Source organism: Balaenoptera musculus, chromosome 12 (assembly GCF_009873245.2).
Source record: "Balaenoptera musculus isolate JJ_BM4_2016_0621 chromosome 12, mBalMus1.pri.v3, whole genome shotgun sequence".
NCBI lineage: Eukaryota > Metazoa > Chordata > Mammalia > Artiodactyla > Balaenopteridae > Balaenoptera > Balaenoptera musculus.
Genome location: NC_045796.1, coordinates 81,969,214 through 81,991,660, shown reverse-complemented (window position 1 = coordinate 81,991,660; position 22,447 = coordinate 81,969,214). Strand labels below are relative to the sequence as shown.

At 45.3% G+C, this 22,447-nt stretch overlaps 1 protein-coding gene across 5 annotated transcripts in view; it reads left to right on the top strand.

Annotated features, from left to right (window-relative positions):
- Positions 1-22,447, top strand: part of KCNQ5 (potassium voltage-gated channel subfamily Q member 5) — a 571,236-nt gene that overhangs the window by 468,293 nt on the left and 80,496 nt on the right. For all 5 annotated transcript variants that reach the window (XM_036872164.1, XM_036872162.1, XM_036872165.1 and 2 more), the window contains exons 6-7: positions 11,848-11,958; positions 17,684-17,779. In XM_036872164.1, coding sequence (XP_036728059.1) covers positions 11,848-11,958; positions 17,684-17,779 — 207 coding nt within the window. The remainder of the gene's footprint in view (positions 1-11,847; positions 11,959-17,683; positions 17,780-22,447) is intronic.

The window sequence follows — 22,447 nt, the reverse complement described above, 5'->3', positions numbered from 1 at the left end:
CATTGCACAGGGAGATCAGCTCGGTGCTTTGTGACTGCCTAGAGGGGTGGGATAGGGAGGGTGGGAGGGAGACGCAAGAGGGAGGAGATGTGGGGATGTATGTATACATATAGCTGATTCACTTTGTTATACAACAGAAACTAACACACCAGTGCAAAGCAATTATACTCCAATAAAGATGTTAAAAAAAAATAAAAATAAAGATAAAATTGTCCATGTTGCACATAATGGACACCTTGCTAACTAAGGAAGTATCCAGAATACATAGGGAAATGAAAGCATCCTGAACTGGAGTGTTTCTTAGTGCTAGGCTTTGGTGAAAAAAAAAAAAAAAGGAAATCCTCATTTATTAAAAAAAAAAATGCCCGAAGTATCGACATTAAATATAAAATGCCGTTTGTAGGCTATGGATCCAGTGTCCCAGTGAATTCTAAATATTAAATACGAAACCCCTTCCATTAAGAAGGTACTGAGGGCTGTACCCAAACCAACTGCAGGAGGAACACATAGTGCCATCAGCACTGCTCAGAGCCAATAACAATTCAGAGAACTTGGATACCTGAAAACAATTCCATACTAGCGAACAACAGTACTCAGCCCACTGAGTAAGTGGGATAATCGATACAAAGGGCTGGTCCTAAGCACATGGCAGGTACCCAACCACAGATGCAGCTGCCGTGGATGTGAGGTGGGAGAACCGCTACAGCCAAGGAACACAGAACGATACCTTCCTGGCACACCCACGGCTTAAGCGCAGAAGGGGCGTGGGAACTGGGGTTTCGATGAAAAGATGTTCTGGCTGCTGAAGGAGCAACTGAAGAGGCGTTGATGACAGTGGACGTGCAGGGGGGGAGGGGAGGCTGAGGCCCCAGCTGCGGCTCCGGGACAAGAGGACCTTCTGGTTGCTGGGCGGAGTACCATTTAATGTTATTTCCGATTATTATTACCCTCCTTTCCAGTTGCTTTAGGTTTATTCTGAAGTAATTTAAAAACAGGTTTTCCCGCAGTTACTTTTTATTATGATCTCCTTCTTTCCTGTTATTATTTTCTTCCTTTTGATTGGCTGAAACAACTTAAGATCCCATCCTTCTGAAGTAATTTTTCCTGGTAATGACCTATTCTTGAAGGCCAGCTTGTCTTCTTTCTATTTACCACTATTCCTGTGACAAAGACAGTGTTACGGGTTTTTTTAAAGACGCAAACAACAGCAGATGGTATAAATCTACTCTTGAGCAAGCAGCTGAAAACTACAGCCTCCACCTGAGACCTGTGATTGAGATGATTCCTTCAGGCATGTAGAGGATTTGGTGTCGGCCAGAGTTAGTCCCAGAATTCATGCTAAAGACCTGACAGTCTTTCTCCAAGCATCAGTATAGGAGGCTCTGCATTCAACAGGTTGTACAGCCCAAATATATGCCATGAGTTTCATCCCCCTGCAAAATCTAAGAATAAGAAATGGTGCACATTTGTGGAAAGAGCTAAGATACCCTTGTCACTGATAACATCTGTTACCCTTCCAAGAATCAACCCTCCTTCCATCAGGTTCACCAGGACAAAATGTTTTCTGCCACCTCATATAAGCTGTGGCTTTCTGATTTAGTAAATCTGCTGGTACAGTTAATTAAAGTTGTGTTTCTTACTACCAATGCATTACCCGATGGTATCCAAGCCTTACTTTACTTCTAACCATTCAAGATTATTAACGACCAAGTGAAAACTGAGACACACATACCCCAGCCATTACCCCCCAAAACAGCCGAGTGGTTAATAACCTCTCCAAGTGCCACGCCTACCTTAAGGGCGTTTATGGGGTATACTGGTTATAAGTCTCTGTGGGGAACTCTTTCCTAAGATGTCTGTTCCTTGAAAATTGTCACCACACACGCGACTCTGGACACTTTTGCTCAGTATTACTCCATAAGCACTGAGCACGTGCTGTATTGAAAAAAAAAAAAAACGTATTATAGTCAGGAGACCAGGGTTCCAGCCCCATTGTTAGCAAAGGTGTGATATTAAGCAATTATTTAACATCTCTGTAAAACTGAGAAAAGAATAGTACCCAAACACAAAGTTGCTGTGTGTATTAAATGAGATTAGGACATATAGATGTACTTTATCAAGCACTAGACAGATGTTAGTCACCACTGTTACTACATATTTGACCACAGTCCTGGAAGAACAGTATGGAATGCTAATGCCCTGAGCTCCCTGCCACAGCAGAACCCAAATTTTATGATGCCACCAACACAGGAGTTTCTGATGTTTGAAGATCAAAAATCTTTCTGATGTACTAGTTCAAGGTGACCAAATTTCAAAATTGGCTGTGCAGATTCTGTGACTACCCACTATCTGAAACCGTATGCTCAGGAAGTGGCCCAAAGAGAAGAGAAGGGAGAAGAGAGACTCAAGAGAAGAGAAAAAGAGCAAAGAGGAGGAAAGGGGAAGGGGGGGAGGGGGGAAGGGAGAAGGGGAGGGGATGGAGAAGGAGATTGTTGACAACTGTCAACATGAATCTTCTTCCCTTAAAGGACCCCCTTAGGAACCTTCGTGCACTGTTGGTGGGAAGGTAAATTGGTGAAGCCACTATGGAAACCAGTATAGAGATTCCTCAGAAACATTAAGACTAGAGGGCAGACAGCAGAAACAAGAAGAACTACAATCCTGCAGCCTGTGGAACAAAAACCACATTCACAGAAAGATAGACAAGATGAAAAGGCAGAGGGCTATGTACCAGATGAAGGAACAAGATAAAACCCCAGAAAAACAACTAAATGAAGTGGAGGTAGGCAACCTTCCAGAAAAAGAATTCAGAATAATGATAGTGAAGATGATCCAGGACCTTGGAAAAAGAATGGAGGCAAAGATGGAGAAGATGCAAGAAATGTTTAACAAAGACCTAGAAGAATTAAAGAACAAACAAACAGAGATGAACAATACAATAACTGAAATGAAAACTACACTAGAAGGAATCAATAGCAGAATAACTGAGGCAGAAGAACGGATAAGTGACCTGGAAGACAGAATGGTGGAATTCACTGCTGTGGAACAGAATAAAGAAAAAAGAATGAAAAGAAATGAAGACAGCCTAAGAGACCTCTGGGCCAACATTAAACGCAACAACATTTGCATTTTAGGGGTTCCAGAAGGAGAAGAGAGAGAGAAAGGACCAGAGAAAATATTTGAAGAAATTATAGTCAAAAACTTCCCTAACATGGGAAAGGAAATAGCCACCCAAGTCCAGGAAGCACAGCGAGTCCCATACAGGATAAACCCAAGGAGAAACACACCAAGACACATAGTAATCAAATTGGCAAAAATTAAAGACAAAGAAAAATTATTGAAAGCAGCAAGGGGAAAAATGACAAATAACATACAAGGGAACTCCCATAAGGTTAACAGCTGATTTCTCAGCAGAAACTCTACAAGCCAGAAAGGAGTGGCATGATAAAGTGATGAAAGGGAAGAACCTACAACCAAGATTACTCTACCCGGCAAGGATCTCATTCAGATTCGATGGAGAAATCAAAAGCTTTACAGACAAGCAAAAGCTAAGAGAATTCAGCACCACCAGACCAGCGCAACAACAAATGCTAAAGGAACTTCTCTAAGTGGGAAACACAAAAGAAGAAAAGGACCTACAAAATGAAACCCAAAACAATTAAGAAAATGGTCATAGGAACATACATATCAATAATTACCTTAAACGTGAATGGATTAAATGTTCCAACCAAAAGACACAGGCTTGCTGAATGGATACAAAAACAAGACCCATATATATGCTGTCTACAAGAGACCCACTTCAGACCTAGGGACACATACAGACTGAAAGTGAGGGGATGGAAAAAGATATTCCATGCAAATGGAAATCAGAAGAAAGCTGGAGTAGCAATACTCATATCAGATAAAATAGACTTTAAAATAAAGAATATTACAAGAGACAAGTAAGGACACTACATAATGATCAAGGGATCAATCCAAGAAGAAGATATGACAATTATAAATATATATGCACCCAACATAGGAGCACCTCAATACATAAGAGGCAACTGCTAACAGCTATAAAAGAGGAAACCGACAGTAACACAATAATAGTGGGGGACTTTAACACCTCACTTACACCAATGGACAGATCATCCAAAATGAAAATAAATAAGGAAACAGAAAAAAAAAAAAACATTAAGACTAGAACTACCACTGATCCCTCAATTCCACTCCAAAGAGAACAAAAACACTAATTGGAAAAGATATATGCACCCCATGTTCATAGCAGCGTTACTTACAAATTATCGAAGCAACCTAAGTGCCCATCAGTGGATGAATGGAGAAAGAAGATGTGGTACATAAATACAATGGAATATTATTCAGCCATAAAAAGAATGAAATCTTGCCATTTGCAACAACATGGATGGACCTAGAGGGCATTATGCCACGTGAAATAAGTCACAGAGAAAGACAAACACTGTATGATGTCGCTTATATGTGGAATCTGAAAAACAAAACAAATGAACAAACATAAAGCAGAAACAGAATTACAGATGTAGAAAACAAACAGGTGGTTGCCAGAGGGCAGAGGGGAGGGAGAGGGAAGAAACAGGTGAGGGAGATGGAGAGGTACAAATTTCAGTTGCAAATAAATGAGTCCCAGGTGTGAAAGGTTACTGTGTGGGAAATATAGCCAGTAACTATGTGATGTCTTTGTATGATGACATCATAACTAGACGTATTGTGGGGATCGTTTTGAAATGTTATAGAAATACCAAATCACTATGTTGTGTAACAGGAACTAGCATAGTGTTGTAGGTCAATTAGACCTCAAAAACAAACAAACTCATAGAAAAAGAGATAAGATTTGTGGTCACCAGACGGTGGGGAGTGGAGGGGAGGGGAGATTGGATGAAGGTGGTCAAAGGTACAAACTTCCAGCTATAAGTACTAGGGATGTGATGTACCACATGGTAAGTATAATGAACACTGCTGTACATATATGAAAGTTGTTAACAGAATAAATCCTCAGAGATTTTAAAACAATAAAAGTATTTTTCCATTTCTTTAATGTTGTATCTGTATGAGATGATGGGTGGTCACTGAACTTAGTAAGATGATCATTTCATGATGTGTGCAAGTCAGAGCATTATGCTGTGCACCTTGAACTTATACAGTGCTCTGTGTCAATAATATCTCAATAAAACTGGAAGAAAAAATAAATAAATAAAATAAAAAATAATTTTTTTAAAAAGACCCCCTTAGGGGGAAATTATGCTGTGATGTGGAAATCTACAGATAGTATATTCTTAATTGTTCACATGAATGCATTAGCTATAAACTACTATTCGTGACTGTATCCTCAAAACCAGACCAATAAAAGTTTGTTGATTTGTTGCTTGAAGAAAAGAAGATAAAATTTATATCTCCTGGTCTCAAATTAAGTCTGCTATTGAAAACAAACAAATAACTGTAGCCCAACCAGTGTTTAAATTATAATCTGAACACAGCATCTGCCATCTCATTAAAGGAAAAAAAAAAAAATCAGGAAAGCCTGGGCCCGAATTTGCATTTGTTTTGCAGTATTATTCCTGAGGAAGAAATACTTGATGCTAGAACCCACTAAGGTGCGCCGAGCTGACCTCCGACTTTGCCACCACAATTACACCTTCATGCCAATATTCACAACCCACCGACTTTCAGAGAATACCGTTTCTCACCTGCATGACTGCAGTTGAGCTCCAGGGCAGGAGGGCGAAACTGTATCTGAGCTGCTCCCACCCGCCACCCCATCGTCCAGTAAACGCCCAGCTGCAGAGACAGCATGAACCACGGGCATCGCTGAGCTGAGCTGCTGCAGCAGCAGGTCGAGTGGGCCTGTCCCTCTGCGTCCTGGTCTGTCCTGTCAGGCTGGCCTGGCAGCTTCCACCTCCGGTCATAAAGTGTGACAGTCAGTGCGCCCTCTTGCCCAATGCAAGTATCACTTCGCTAAAGCTGCACTGAAAGAGATATTGGAACTGTTTTAAAGTTTATCTTTTAATTGTTCAAAGTAAATTCAAAACTTCATGACCTTTCCAATGATACTGTCAACACCATGGTCAAAAGTCAATGAGTAGAAAAAAAAAAAAAGTCAGTGAGTAGGAATCGATAATAAATATGTACATAAATAAATACATAAATTTTTTAAATTTCACCATCCAGCAGATGTTAAGCAGCATAGCTCCTATAAGCCCTGGAAGTCGTCAAAAATGGAATTACACCCAGTACAGTGGGTTTCCTCCAGGCGCGATTTCCGCCAAGCCCTGCAGATCACACGTACAGACTCCCAAGCAGGTGTTCCTTCCGGGAGCTCCCGAGGAGCTGGTGTCTTCGGGGCTCTGTGTGAGCCGACCTTCCTCTGACTTGACATCCAAATGAAACCATCACTGCGTCTCAGCCAACGGAGCTTCTCGTGGCTTCTGGAAGACCGAAGTGGGTGCACTGCTGAGCCCCAGCTCCTGTGCCAAAGGGCAGCTCAGAACCCTTCGCAGGGCCTGCCAGGTGCTTGGACCAGAGGAGAGCCGTAACAGCTGCAGCGTGGCACCTCGAGGACAGCCTGACCTGAAAGTCAAGAAATCAGCGACCTTCCTGCAGGCCTCACCTGGGATGGTTTGGGCGAATGCAGCCGTCGTTGCCTTAGAAAGCTGGCAGCCACATCAAGCAGGTGGGTCAGTGTGATGCCCACTGTTCACAGCAGGAGGCCCAGTTGTCCCTGTTGCAGCCACGAGAAACGAAACAATCTGCCCTCCAGGCAGGAAACGAAGGAACCCCCGCCCCCCTCCCTGACACCCTGTTGCCGGATCCTTCCCGAGCCTCGCCTGGCAACAGAAGGCCCCTCTGCCCTCAGCCAAGCAGCACCCCAGCGACTGTGAAGTCAGGCGGGCGGAGGAAGCGGTTGCCACCAAGCTGGGCAGCTGGTAGCTCCAAGTCTTGCAGAGCCCAGGCCCCGGCGGCATGGGGAGCAGGTGGGCGGGGTCCTCACCATCCCCTGGGACCCCAGGGGCGGCTGTCGGGGCTCATGACACCTCATCTCCCCGCCGGCTGCCCTGTAAGAGAGACAGTCTGAGCTCAAAGGAGGGTGCGGGCACCCTTTACTGTGTCTTGAGGCAGCGGGTTAAAACCCACTCTGAGCACTGAGCCAAGGAGAACAGCTCAGATGTGTGATCAGAATGGAAAGCAGACAGAGAAATGCAAAGTTATTGCTGTGACCCAACCATGACATTTCTTCTTCCCTTTATTATTATTAATAAACTACTGCAAAGGATTAAGCTATCTTGCAGGAAAGGTATAATAGATTAAAATCTTTCCCACATATTTAAAATTAGGAACCTGTAATAAAATGGGAGCCAGGAATGCTGCTTCTGCAATCTCAAGGAATCCCTTCGAGAATCCTCTACCCATACTGCTGGTGGCATGTGATTCACTTGGCTGCTGGGTTCTACTGCCAGTTCCCTCTCACAGCCTCACAGCCTGGCCCTTTCCTGTTCCAGGCCCTTTGCTCCCCACAGGTGACCCTCCTTGTCCTTCACTGCTGACGGGAACTGGCCTGAGCGTTTCCAGCCCTGTCCTCCTCTCACACTGCCAAGGCTAACCCTCCACTGTGCCCTTGACCCTATGTCCCCTCCTCCTCGGGTACCCCCCCATCATAAAGCTCACACCCTCCCCTCCTCAGCCTCAGCCTCTCTGCAGACAGGCACAAACACATCCTAGAAAGCACCCACTCACGTCAGAGATTTCCAGGAGTTCTGGCCCCATATTTCTCACTCTGTTGCCAATGTTCTTGAAAGAATTCTTTATTTATTTACTAAATATTTATTGAGTTCCTCTTACTCTGGTGGCAAACATCATGCTGGATGTTAGAGAGAAAACAAAGAATAAAGACACGGTCCCTCCTTCTAGTAGAGGAAATAAGGACCCCTCCCCAGAGGAAAGTAGAGCAGTAGTGGACTACCCCTCATGATAAGTGCTGACAGGAAACGAGCAGGACAGAGAGAGACCAGAGGCCGCCTGTGGACAGTGGGCAGGGGAGGCCTCTCTGAGGACAGAGTGTTTTGGATAAGACCTGAAGGATGAGAAGGAACCCCAGGAAGACTGGGGACTGAGGGAGCAGAGTGTGCAAAGGCCCTGTGGCAGGATAGCCTGGCCCATTGGAGGAGCTGAAAGGACACTGTAGTTAAAGTGCAGTGAGCAAGGGGGGACCAGGGTGACTTTGGAGACTTGGGCAGAGACCAGGTCACGAGGTGCATAGCTAGGAGCTTAGAATTTATTCTGTATTTGGTGAATAGCCATGGAAGGATTTTTAGAGAGGAGTAAGAAAATAATAGCCCTTGCAGGTGTGCAGAGAAGGAACTGAGAGAGGCCAGAGCAAAAGCAGAAAGAGCAACTGAGAGACAGCGGCTCATGATGCCTATGAGCCAGGACACGGGGGCAGCCTCAGGGTGCACGGCGGTGAGTGTGCAGGCAGGTGTGGTATATACACAACGGTGCTACTCAGCCATGAAAACGAGGAAACCCTGTCGTCCGCGACCACGTGCATGGACCTTGAGCGCCAAGTGAAACAAGGCAGACAAAGACAGACACTGTGTGATCTCACTTATATGTGGGAGCTTACCAAAAAGAACCACGGAAAGAGATGGTATTTGTGGTCACGAGAGGGGCGGGGAGTGGAGGAAGGTGGTCAAAAGACACCAACGTCCAGTTATAAGATAAACTAGTAGCAGGGGTGTTAGTACCACATGGTGACTGTAGTTAACGTTCCCATATGATACACAGGAAAGCTAAGAGAGTAAAGCCTAAAAGTTCTCATCACTCTTTTCTTTCTCTGCATCTCTATGAGATGATGAATTTTCACTAACCCTGTTGTGGTCGTCATTTCACAGTACGTGTCAATCAAACCATCATGCCATACACCTTAAACAGTGATGCATGTCAACCATTCCTTAATAAACCTGGAATAATTATCGTCTAAGAAAAAAAGAGGCTGCTCTAGCAGCCCGGCCTGCGGTGGTGGCCGTGATGACAGAGAGAGGCAGTGGGATTGGGGACATCAAAGCAGCGGAACCTGCTGAGGGACTCAGAGAGACGCCTGCGGGGAGGGGGCAGCAGCAGTGCCCCGAGGCTTCTGATGGAGTGGCACGGTGGACGGTGGGGCTCTCGACCAGGAGGGGGTGTCATCGGGGAGCGGCGGGTTTAGGATGATAAAATTTCTGTTCTAAACATGTTCAGTTTATTTTTTTTAATTTGTTTCACATCCTTTAATTCACAACACCTGCTTTTATTTTATTTTACTTTATTTATTTTTTTGGCCATGCAGCATGCGGGATCCTAGTTCCCCGACCAGGGATCCAACCCTCGCCCCCTGCAGGAGAAGCGTGGAGTCTTAAGTGCTGGGCCGCCAGGGGAGTCCCTAGACATGTTCAATTTAAATGACTGTGCAGCATCCCAACAGAATTACCTGCTGCAGATGTGTGAATCCAGAGCTCAGAAGAGTGGTCTGGCCTGGAGGTAGAAACTCAGTGTGTTCAGCATAAAAATGGTATTTATACCCATGAGAGCATTTCACGTCGCTGGGGAAGAGAGAGAACGGAGGGGACAGGGGGAAGGAAAGTTACAGAAGAATAGAATTTTTATTTTTTTATAAAGTTATTTATTTCATTTACTTATTTTTGGCTGCGTTGGGTCTTCGTTGCAGTGCACGGACTTCTCATTGTGGTGGCTTCTCTTGTTGTGGAGCACAGGCTCTGGTGCGTGGGCTTCAGTAGTTGTGGCACGTGGACTCAGTAGTTGTGGCTCACGGGCTCTAGAGCGCAAGCTCAGTAGTTGCGGCGCACGGGCTTAGTTGCTCCGCAGCGTGTGGGATGTTCCCGGACCAGGGCTCGAACCCATGTCCCCTGCATTGGCAGGCGGATTCTTAACCACTGCACCACCAGGGAAGTCCTGAGAAGAACAGAATTTTTAAAAGACCCAGAAGCAAAGCTTAAGAATCCAGTGTTTGAAGGTTGGCTGGAGTAAGAGGAGCCACGTAAAAGGAGCCGCCAAAGATGTAAAAGGAAAACCACAGAAGTGAGGAGAGAGGAGAGGGTCTAGGAAGGGGTGGTCAGCTGAGCTGAGCGCTTCTGGAGGGTTCTCCATCACAGAGTGTCTCTTCTTCCACCATTTCTGCCTTCCAACTTATTGGCCCTCCTTCAAAGCCCGGGGAGGACGACCTGCCCAAAACCACCGCTGTTAGAAATCACCAGTGACCCCTGTCTCTGTGTCCACATCTTTTCTCAGTCCTCATTCTCCTTGTTTTCCCTGAGCCTGTGGCATCAGGGCTCACCTGGTCCTCTGTGAAACTCTCTTCATTGAGTTTCCGTTTATATAACCCGTTCCTAGTCCTCCTACTTTTGAAAAACCGTATTCTCCTCTGACTTTCCTTTCCCATCCGTCCCTTACATGTCTGTGTCTCCTGAGGAGGTGCCCTTGGCCCCTTCTTTGCACCCTTCGCAACGTCATTTCTTCACAGAGCTTAAAGGGTCGCTCAGTGCCCTATTCCAAAACCCAGATTTCACGCCAACCTCAATCTCTCTCAAGACTCAAGCTCTCCTTCTTAATGCGTTGCTCAGACATTTCTAGATCAGCGTCATACTGATAGTTTAAAAACCCTCACTTGAAAGCCACTCTTCTTCTTTGCTCCAAACCCTCGTCTTTCTCATTATCATATTTCTATTTATGGGGCAGTCATCTTCCCAGTTGAAACTTTCAAGTCATGTAGATTTCGTCTTCCCCTTCCTCTCAGACACTCTTCTATTGAACTTCCTCTCAGCGCATCTCTTTACTCTCCACCCCGTACTGCCCCACTCCCGCTGTTCCGATTCAGTTGCCCCATCCTTCTGCCAGATCAGGCAGAACCTCGTCGGTCCTGGAGCGGAGCCGGGGCTTTGTTCCAAGGCACATGGGCAGCCCCTGGAACAGTTGACCATTGGGGAGACATGACGCAGGGATCATTTTTCAAAGATACTCCCTGGTCCAGCTTCAGCGTAGCTGGTTAGCCTCTTCTTCAGACCCACTGTGCTCCGGCCCAACTGAATACACGTTCCAGAACCCACCCTGTTTATTTCACCGCTGTGCAACTGGTCACCTGTTTGCCCTCCCTAGATCACTCTATCATTTCTGCCTCTCAAAATATTACCCCTCCTTCAAAGCCTGGGTATGATGACATCTTCCCAACAAAGCTTCTTCAATACCTGAAGCTGGTAATAATCTCTTCTTTGAATTTGAGCAGCAAATTATTTCGTGCATTCATCCTAATACCTGTCTTGCCCTATTCTGCGTTTTAATGATTTGTGTGTGACATATCTCCCCTCTTATGCCATAAATATCTCAGGACAGGAGCTATATACCTCTCATTTTTGTTCCACTACAAATCAAAACACATACCTTGCACACACCAGACCTTCAGGAAATGCCCGCCAAAGAAATAAATGGACAGCCTGAATTAACATAAATTATTGTTTTGTGTACTGATCCAGTCCTAAATCCATAGTGCTATCATTTCTGTATCACTGATGGTTATCCACTTACTATATAATATAGCCTTTCTTTGAATGCACTTAGAAAAGATGGAAAATTGTGTTATAACGGAGGAACAAGTATGTAGGTTATTCCCTTCCTTAAACAAAGAGAAGTTCTGTTATGCGTCATGGAAAATTAAAGCACAGTAATAAAATGCACCAACCAGACTGGTTGAATGATGATTTAGTGGAAACGTTGCTTTGCCTCCTGTTCATGGGTCCTGACTTTCCTCTCAAGTACTTAAGCTGCACGTCCTATTTATTTTGTTTTCAGATAACGTTGACCACAATTGGCTATGGAGACAAAACCCCCCTGACCTGGCTGGGAAGGCTGCTCTCTGCAGGCTTTGCACTCCTGGGCATTTCTTTCTTTGCGCTTCCTGCTGTGAGTATCTTTGCAAAAATTAAGCACTTTCAGTTGGATCTTGGTGGTTTATTAGCACGAGCTTTCACAAAACGGTATGCCCTAGAACATAGCTATAGCGTTTACTAATATCATTTTTCTGATGTAATGTTGACTTTTCTATATGTATCTAGTTGGATAATTTATAAAATATGGTCTTCCCTTGGAGTCGCTTAACCCGAGAGTTTTATACCAGCTGAGGCTTTAGGACCAAATGATAATTCAGGCAACACCACCTCTCAGGCAACAGGCTGCTAATACATTGAAAATATGTGTCAAGATTTAAAGATATCCTCCTCTTAAACTGATGGCTCCCATTAGGTGCATAAGGTGTGCACGCCTGAAGAGATGCATGTGCCCACGTGGACTATCTACCTCTCGGACCCACTTGAGTGAAAAGCATACGGATTTAAAGGGTTTTTAATGTGTCAGATGATTTATTCCTTGTGTCATCATTGATTTTTGCTAACAACCAGTTTCTTATCAGAATGACGAACACACTTACCTTCTCCTAAGCTTCTGATTATTTTCTCCGTACTGGATGAAGCCTTCCTTTCTGGTTGTTTTATCCTCTTGTGTCTTCAAAGGCACTTGGTCAGAATATTACAACTTGCCCCCCTCCCCAAGATCTCGCTTTTGGCTTCCCCTTGTTGGAGAGGAGCCGACAAGCAGGACTGTGAGAGCCGTGGCCGCCATCCCGCTTAGGGAACAGCAGCCTCGGTCTTGCCCCAGACACAGGCTGACTCACGTCACAGCCTCTGCTGCAGAGACCCCGGGGCACCCCTCCCAGGAGCCAAGGGGTTGGGGCCTTCAGCACCACAGCCTGTAGCTGCGGGGCTCCCCCTCTGCCTGGGACCCCTTGTCCTTCCCGTGGCCAGTGCTCAGCTCCAGACTGACCAGCTGGTTGCACCCTGGACCATCCAAGGGCAGAGAAGGGTCCCAAGAGACCACGCGAGAGCATGGGCATCAGACCCCACTTTGAATCCAGGTTTGTCATGTGCTACCCACGTGTGACTGTGTTGGTTTGCTAGGGCATCACGGACTGGTAAGCTTGACTTAAACAACAGAACTTTGTTGTCTCGTAGTTCTGGAGGCTGGAAGTCCAAGATCACGGAGCTGGCAGGGCTGGTTCTTTCCATGGGCTGCAAGGGAGGATGTGGCCAGGCCTCTTCCAGGGCTCGTAGACGGCCGTCTGATCACTGTGTCTTCACATCATCTTCCCTCTGCCCATGTCTGTGTCCAGATTTCCTCTTAAAAGGACACCAGGGGGGCTTCCCTGGTGGCTCAGTAGTTAAGAATCCACCTGCCAGTGCAGGGAACACAGGTTGGAGCCCTGGTCTGGGAAGATCCCACATGCCGTGGAGCAACTAAGCCTGTGACCCACAACTACTGAGCCCACGTGCCACAACTACTGAAGCCTAGAGCCCGTGCTCTGCAACAAGAGAAGCCACCGCAATGAGAAGCCCGCGCACCGCAACAAAGAGTAGCCCCCACTCGCCACAACTAGAGAAAGCCCGCGCGCAGCAACGAAGACCCAACACAGCCAAAAATAAACAAATTAATTAATTAATTAATTTTTTTTTTTTTTTCAAAAAAAGGACACCAGACATACTAGGTTAGGGCCCACCCTAATGAGCTCGCTGTAACTTGATGACCTTTGTAAAGACCTTTTCTCCAAATAATGTCACATCTGAGGTCCTGGTGATTAGGACTACAACCTATGAATTTTGGACACAAGTCAGCCCGTAACAGAAACGCTGAGTACATTTCTTTATCAATATCAGGTAGGAAAAATTATCACACCCAGAGAAAATCTGTTAAGACCAATGACATTAAGTCAGGTGCTTGTCACAAAGAAAATTTTCATGATGTGTGCGTTTCCTGCTGTGACAAAATGAAGCAGAGTCCAAAAAGCGTCTCACTTATCCAGAGTCAACTGAATCTGGCAACCTCCGCAATTCAGACCAGGGCAGAGACCCACTCAGTAACCAGATTCCCTACAGGAAAATACCTTTAGAAACAGTAAAATGCAGTCTTGCGCTCTTTTCCCAAAATAATGGCACAAAAGATCTGCCTCTGTTGTGTTTATACTTATCCTGAGGCCACACGTATAACAACCCGTGTGATCCCTCGAAGAACTACAGGCAGGGAAGGAGGCCCCATCTGGGCTGTTCCCCCCTCTGGGCTGTTCCCATGGGCACCCGTGTATGTGCCGTCCTCCCAGGAGAGCCTCGAGGCTCGTTCATAACCTTTGCTTAATTTAGAGAGAAGTCTGGTAAGTTGAGCTCTGTGGTTTCATACCGCTGAGGACTATAGACAGCAACGTAGAAGTACGGTGATAGAACACACAGTAGACCAGGAAGAGGTAACAGCAAGGGAGGGAAAAGAGAAGGGTAAGAAGTGAGCAGACATCAGTGTCCAAAGGTGTAAAGACCTGGGCCACTTGGCCTGACGGTCAGCCCCCCTCCGGGTGCTGCTGCTTCCGCCCGGCGAGACGCCCTGACTCCATCCCGAGACCGTGGGCCATCACAGGAGGTTCAGTTGTGTGGCTCTTAGGTTAAGGGTCAGAGACTAAGTGGTCATTCTTGTAAAGGTTTCCCCATAAAGTGATTACAATTTTATATGCAAATTAAATTCATACATGTTGGAGATCTGAACATCTTGCTTGCGTAGAACACGCCCTAACAGTGCCAAGCAAAGTAGGCTTCACCATGGATCTTTTTACTGCAGCCTCACGTTAGGTACTGAGTTCTTACTTGAATGAAAGACTCAGTGGCTCCCGCATACCTTTAAATAAAACAAGGTGGCTGGAAATGCCGTTATGTCTTGTGCACCTGCGGGCCGGCAGGGGTGTCGGATTGAAATTAGGAGAACACATTGGCGTTTTGCTAAGAAAAGTCAGAGGTGGATTGTGGCCCATCCCTGTTGGAGGTCCTTCTACCCAGGAAACCGAGGACCAAGAAAGAGAAGCTCCTTTCCCCATCTTTCCCTCAAAGCAGAAGGACTCTCCCGCACATCACAGAGTCACACAGACCTCCAACTCCACCAGGGGTCCCCTTCCCTGAGACCCCTGCCCAACCTCGCCCTGCGGGGCAGGCCTTTCTCCACCTGCGGAAGCCCCTTAACCTCCTGCTGAGAGGATCTTTCTGTCTAGCCTGTTCGCCAAGTGCAGGGCTGGGGGACACAGATAGGCTCTTCTAATCTGGAAGGGAGTATATTTTAACTATAATTAAACAAGGGATGAATATTTTAAATACTGACCAATACATGTTTTCTTTCTATTTGGTGTTTATGTAGTACTTCTAAAACTTAAAACCTCAAAATTTAAGTTATCTGATCTTAGGAAATGAATTAAAACAAAAATCAGTTTCTGAGACTTTGTATCTATCAGTATGGATACTGGAAGGAAGGAATAGCATGTAAGTTATATTTACATGTATATACTTACGTAACTTATGGGATATATATGTGACATAACAGGCTTTGTTTTACCAGCCTTGTGTTTCTGTTTCTGAGCGGGGGACGGAGGGAGGTGGGGCAGGATTGGGCAGCAGCCGTAAGAAGACGATGAGCAGAGCTGGTGCACTGACTGCTGTAATGCACAGTCTGGCCAGGAGACATGCAGCCGACATTTGCCACCTACTAGCGAGTGTTTCTAAGCACTGCCAATGTGATTTTCACCACACTGTAGTTTGTTTGGCAGGTGGTAAGTTTGTGCTATGTAGGGCCTGGCCTGTCTTCATTTTCCAAAAGGGATCTAACTCTGAACTTCATATTTATATAATGAATGCTCAAAAATGGTAGCTATTGCTGCTAACTCAATGCCTGTAAAATCTAAATTATGCTTCCTCTAAGTAGATTATACACATCTATGCATATAATATAAATACATAATATACATACTATAAATATATGCTATAAATTCTGCTGTTTCATAGTCTCTTAACATGTTTAAACTTCATGAAAAATGACATTAGAAGGAAAATAATTAAATTTTTCCTAAATGCTCTTAAGGAGCAGCAAGAAATTTAGGAGTTATACATAACTAAGAGTTGATTTGGATTTGGAAACAGAAGGCCATTTTTATAACCTCTAAATGGAGGGAAATGTTTAAATCTACACATAAGATCCTACAGACCAGGTTTTCATAGAGCTTGGTTTGCTCAGTCACAGCCTGCATGAGGTGAGAACCTCAGGCTGCACAGTCACTAAGGGAGTGAGATGGAACAGACCTCAGATGCCGTTCCTCATCTCACGGTGCAGCCCCTCGTCCTGACCGATGGGGGAGTCGGTCACTGCTCATTAATGGCAATACTGTCGTCATCGTAACTGCATTTTAAACAGAATTGTGTTATTTATTATCTGGTCATTGTCACAGAGGTACTCAGAATTGTGGAATCTCAGGATGAGAAGGAAGGTTAAAGGTTACCTAGAACCCAAAAATGTCCTCGCCAAGTTTTCATTCACTGAGACCTAACACCTCCCAAGGATTAGACCCATCACCCCCTTGAGCAGCCTGTACTATCTTTGAGTGACTTCAAACATGTGAAGAAGAGAAAAATAGGCGGTCCTTACCTGTGGCAAATACTGACTTAGAGCTTATAAAATGCCCGGCTGTAACCTAAGGGTTAGACACCTTGAAGTTTCATAAGAAGCTAATAACTTACAGCTAGCAACTAAAATCCCAGACTTGAAAGCAGAGGGGCTCCGTGTCCCACACCAATAAAGTGGAGGCTTAGAGACAAAGCCCGGAGACTGAACTGAGCAAACTCCAAAGCCAGCCTCAACTCAAGGCTGAGACGAAGCATCTTGATGCCACAAATTTAGACCAAAGCAGACTGAAAAGAGGGGCCGTATCAGAGAGCCGAAACTTTGGCAGGTGGAGACAATGCGCAGAAGGAAGCAAACCAGCCAAAAGCTAGCATAAACACAGAAGGAACCGCTCGCTTACCAACCCCAGATCCGACCGGTGAGCCAGGACCAAGAGGGCAAGTCACGCTCAGCGTGTGCCGTTAAGACTCAGGTAGACAGGAAGGTGCTTTGCATTGACCTGTGCTCTTGCCTTTACTGGACACACACGCAAAACGGCAAACCTTCTACGTCTCCAAAACTGAGTGCGTGTCTGTCTCATCTGGACAACTGTCCTTCCCCATGGTTACTTTCCTTTGGTCGGTGTAGAATTATAGCATTGCTGAGGATTAACCTTAAACACTCCCTCCCCCACCATTTCGTGAATGGAAAGTATAAAATCAGGTAGTGTCATCAGAGTGCTGGGAAAGCTCCCACGTCCACATCCGCGAGACAGTTAACAGCCCCAAGTTCTCATCCCCCTCTGTCCACCACTGGATAGGACCATTCTCTCTGACTTAGGCGTAAAGAAATGCCACAGAGAAGGCCACGCAAAAACATTTTTTAAAATGGTGATTTTTATTTGGAATTGTGGTGACTCCTCCTACCGCATAAGAGACCGTAGGGCCTGGTGACTTCCGGAAGGGCAGACGTCCTTCTGCCTCCTGCCCAGCTACTTGCCGTTGGCCGACGTGTTATAGTAGAGGAAATCGTGTTTGTTTTAATGAGTTTAGGGACAGGTTGCATACTGTTCGCCTTTTCTCAGACTCTTCTTAGAGGGTTTTTTAAAAATATTTGTATTATTTAACGGTGTTTGGGGGAAAAAAATTTTCAGCGCTATTTCCGTATTTTGTTGCAGGGCATTCTTGGCTCAGGTTTTGCATTAAAAGTACAAGAACAGCACCGCCAGAAGCACTTTGAGAAAAGAAGGAACCCAGCTGCCAACCTCATCCAGGTAAACATCAGTGTACTGGGGAGACGGCAACACCTGTTTCTGCAGGCGCTGGGTCGTGGGCCGGTCCCTCTGTGCCCTTGCTTAGGGGAGCTGCTCTTTGGTTTTGTTTTTAAAAACGAAGCTGGAACTTAATGTACAGTCTTAGATTTGGTCAAGTGCTCCCCACTCCCAAACAGAAAAGAATACTATGTATTTTCAGCCAACGGTCCACGCTCTGTTCGGATTAACTAACGGCACCAGCAGAGCCATGCCGGGGCCAGCAGTCGTGTTGCTCCTGGAATGACCTAGTATGTCTCATGAATTACTTGGTGAAGGATCATTGCTCATTCAGTGATGGAGCAGAACACAGCGTCGGGGCCTGCCTTGCAATTACCTTCTGCTGCCAGATGTGTGCCACCGTTCTGAGGAGCAACGTACTTGTTTAGAATGTCAGGGTTTAGTACTCGTGGAATCACTTGTAATGCCATCTAGAGCAATAACTGGAAATTCTTATTTTAAGAGCTGGAATTATGGGATACATCGATGTTTGAGCATATGAAGTAGTAAGCATATCATTTGAAGCTAACTCATAATACATAGGTTGTTCAGCATTTAATCTTCATTTCAATAACTCAGGATTTGCTTCAGCAGTAAAAGGAATGCTTCTCCTTTTGCCATCCATACCTTTTGGGAGTAGAACCACCCTAGAAACAGCTTAAGAATGACAAAATATGTTTTCCTCTAGATCCATGCTGTGAGTTCGTGTTTAATTGTAGACAACATGATTATGTAACATCCCTCCATGCCAGGCAGCGGATGCCCGCGACCTGCAGAACCAGGGGGCTCAGGGCAGTGACTGAGGTTCCTGCTACAGTAGCGGGCCCGCTGTTCTCACGTACCTTGCAGGTTCCCGTCGGGGCTGGAGGGCGGCAACCACGGCACAGCCCCGACCCCGCAGCCTCTGCCTGTGGCCGCAGGGTGGGGGGAGGTGGGGAGGGGCTGCCTCGGGAAGGAGACCCCTTTGTGTCTGTGACTAAATGAGGGTATTAGTGTTTAGAGCAAGCTGTGCTGTGACTCCTGACCGTTGCGCATGACGTGTAATGCACGCCACTGAGAGGCTCCAGTTTTAAAAGTTCCGGGTTTTAAAGAGGCGCCAAAGATAAAGTAAACTTTGTTTTCCTGAAGGAAAGATCCCTGAGTCGTAGGAGTTGAAGATCTGAGGCCGAATGACAGGGCCATGATGACAAGGGGCGTCACGCACGCCGGGGTGCACACAAAATGCCCCAGCAGAGAGCCTCCACCCTTTGGCGCTTCTTAACTGCTTATGAGGTGTCCCCATACTTCTAATGCATTTTCCTCCTTGCTATTTTTTTTTTAATTTATTTATTTATTTATTTTATTTTTGGTTGTGTTGGGTCTTCGTTTCTGTGCGAGGGCTTTCTCTAGTTGCGGCGAGCGGGGGCCACTCTTCATCGCGGTGCGCAGGCCTCTCACTATCGCGGCCTCTCTTGTTGCGGAGCACAGTCTCCAGACGCGCAGGCTCAGTAGTTGTGGCTCACGGGCCCAGCTGGCTCCGTGGCACGTGGGATCTTCCCAGAGCAGGGCTCGAACCCGTGTCCCCTTCGTTGGCAGGCAGACTCTCAACCACTGCGCCCCCAGGGCAGCCCTCTCCGTGCTATTTTTATCTTTCAGTTGCTCTTTAATGTATTCACCTTTCAGTTCTGGAGGAATGCTTTCCGGCCTGTGAATGCAGAGCTGCTCCCTGGGTTCCCTGCATCCATTCGGGCAGCGAGCCCTGTCCACGCAGGGAACCAGTGGTACACCTTACACATACCTAGGCTGCCTGCTCTCAGGAGCGTGGCCGTGCTGTTGGCACGGGAAAAGTTCAAATTTATTTAAGATCCTCACGAAATTATTTACTGGCTTCTTGTATTGTATGTTTTCTCAATCAGCATGTACTCGAAGTACAGCCACTTCTGTGTACAGGTCCTTGATACTTCTGGGTATAAAACGGGACTGCATCAAAAAAATCTTAGACCATCGGCTGTCCTGTTGGAAAGTGAGCCCTTTGAGGAATTTCTGAGGCGTGGATCCCTTGTGATGACACAGAGCTTCCAGCTCTGCTGCCCAAAACAGTTGCCAAGAGCTGCAGGTGGCTGTTTCCGTTTAGAAATGCAGTTCCCGGGAGGCACCGGCCACGTCTCAGGTGTTCAGTAGCCATGCACAGCTACTGGCTATCGTACTGCACAAGACAGATACAGAGAATAATAGGAGGGACTTTGTGATCTATCTCATCATTATTAACTACCAAATTGTGCAAAAAAAAAAAATTTCCAATTGAACTTGAAAACAGATTACCATTCCTGCAGGCAGTCTTTGGACCGGAGGCATTTATACCAACAGCCTTTGGCCAACAGCCAAAGCAAGGCAAGGCCTTCCTCTGAGGTCAGCCGTAAAGAGCGAAGAGGCTGATTGCAAAGTTTACTTAAAGATCTAGATTTTTGTTTTATGGAACTGAGTTACTTAATATATATTGCAATCAATAATTGAACTTGTACCAAGGTAGGTAACTGTGGAGTAAAATCATTAATTGTTTTTTTACTTAAAACTCTAACTTATGTGTTGTTCTGAACAAAAAAGAATATAAAATGAAAGGCTTGAAATGTTCAAGAATACCTTTAAATCTAATCATAGTTTCATTAATTACCAATTTAAAAAGTGATTGTTCCTCTGTCCAAATGTAATTTATTAGACATAAGAATAATGATATAATTATCAAATGTATTCATTGTTTTTCCTTGCTGTAACCCCTAGCCAGAAGTCAGGGCTTTAAGCTTTAGATTATAGATGGTAGACATTTATTTTAAGGATGCTTCAGATTAAACAACAAGCCTCATTTGCTGCTCCATGCATTTTCTTACCCAATAAACCTGCCTTGGTTTGCTGATCACACAAAGCATCAAGACCAACACCAGTCTCGTTTGTTTGGCGCCAGAGCCGCTGTCTTTGTAAAGGGCACTGGAGATGCCCAGATTGCTTTGTCGTTCAGTCGGTGAGACAACTAAATTAACCAGCATTTCAGGGTTTTAGGGAAAAGCTTACAACCCCAGCAGCTTGCAGTAAACTCAGTTGTGTCAACATCTTTGCATGATTCATTTAAATTAACTTTTCCTTTCAAGCAGAGCAGTCTAGGAAAAGAAAGCAGCCCTCAGTAACGTTTTGAATACCTGCCCCAATGTCACCACTTTTATTAATAATGCCTAAGACTTGTGAAGTGCTTCTGTTCACGAGTGTGCAGAGTGTTTCTGCTACATTATGTCACTTGATCCCCAGGACAAGCCTAGGGACTTGGCAAGAGGTAGGACTCAGGTCCCTGGTGTCGGAATCTGAATCCAGCACTCGAAGCCTCATATATACATCACTGAAGCCTGGGGATTAGTGTTTCAAGATCCTTCAGGAGTTCTGTGTGAGCGGTTTCCTTCTAGAGAGGTTGGACCAGTTCAGGGTGGAGCCAAGGTGCTTTATTGGAAACAGAAACAGGGGAATTAAGTACAAGTTTGTGAAATGAACGCTGACAGGTGGGCTTATTTTCCTGAGGGAAGAGAGTAGAAGACGCTGCTCTGGGGAAATTAGTTGGCCCAAAAGAAAAACAAATTATATATTGAAACTTTGGCTTCCTCTAGTGAAAGAACTGAGCCTTCCAAAGTGAGGCCACTAAAATAAACTCAAGCCACATATACAGAGCTTATACAGCCTTTGTAATGCTTTCATCATGAATAAGGACAGATTCAGAAAAAAAATTCCTAGATGTGGAAAACGTGAGAGCAGAAAAAGAAGAAAACAGAAAAGGAGATAAAACTGTGAAAATCTCCCCCAAAATAAAATAAAAAGACAGAGATGAAAAATAAAACAAAAAACAGTAGGAAAATTGGATGACACTTCCAGGAGATCAGATATTCAGCCAACAGAAGTACCTCAAAAAGAATACAGGGAAACTAAGTGTGGAATTTTATCAAATAAATATTATATTCTGGTTCCCCAAAAATGAAGGGCAGGAGGGGCCACAGTACAAGGCCCCCCAAGGACCCAGCACTGTGAACAAAAGTCTTCACACTGAGGACGCCCGTGTGAAATATGAGAACTCCTGCAAGAAAGGGGATCCTAAATGCCTTCTGAGCAGAACATACCCAAACGGTCCAGAATCTGCATTGCATAGACTTCTCATTAGTAACATTAAAATTAGAAGACAGTGGAACAATACTTTCAAAATTATGGAGGAAAATTATCTCCAATCTAGAATTCTATATTCAACCAAATTATTCATGGAGTATGGGAGTAACATGAAGACTCTTTCAGATATGCAAAACCTCAAAACTTTACCTACCATATACCCTTACTCAAGAAGCTAATATCACATCTTCTTTATCGATTCATCTACCGATGGGCACTTGGGTTGCTTCCGTATCTTGGCTGTTGTGGATCATGCTGCAGTGGACATGGGGGTGCAGATATCTTGTTTTCTTTTCCTTTGGATAAATACCCAGAAGTGGGACTGCTGGATTATATGGCTGTTGTATTTGTAATTTTCTGAGGAGCCTCCATACTGTTTTCCTTTGCAGTATATATACACAATGGAATATTATTCAACCATGAGAAAGAAGGGAATCCTGCTATTTGCAACACACGGAT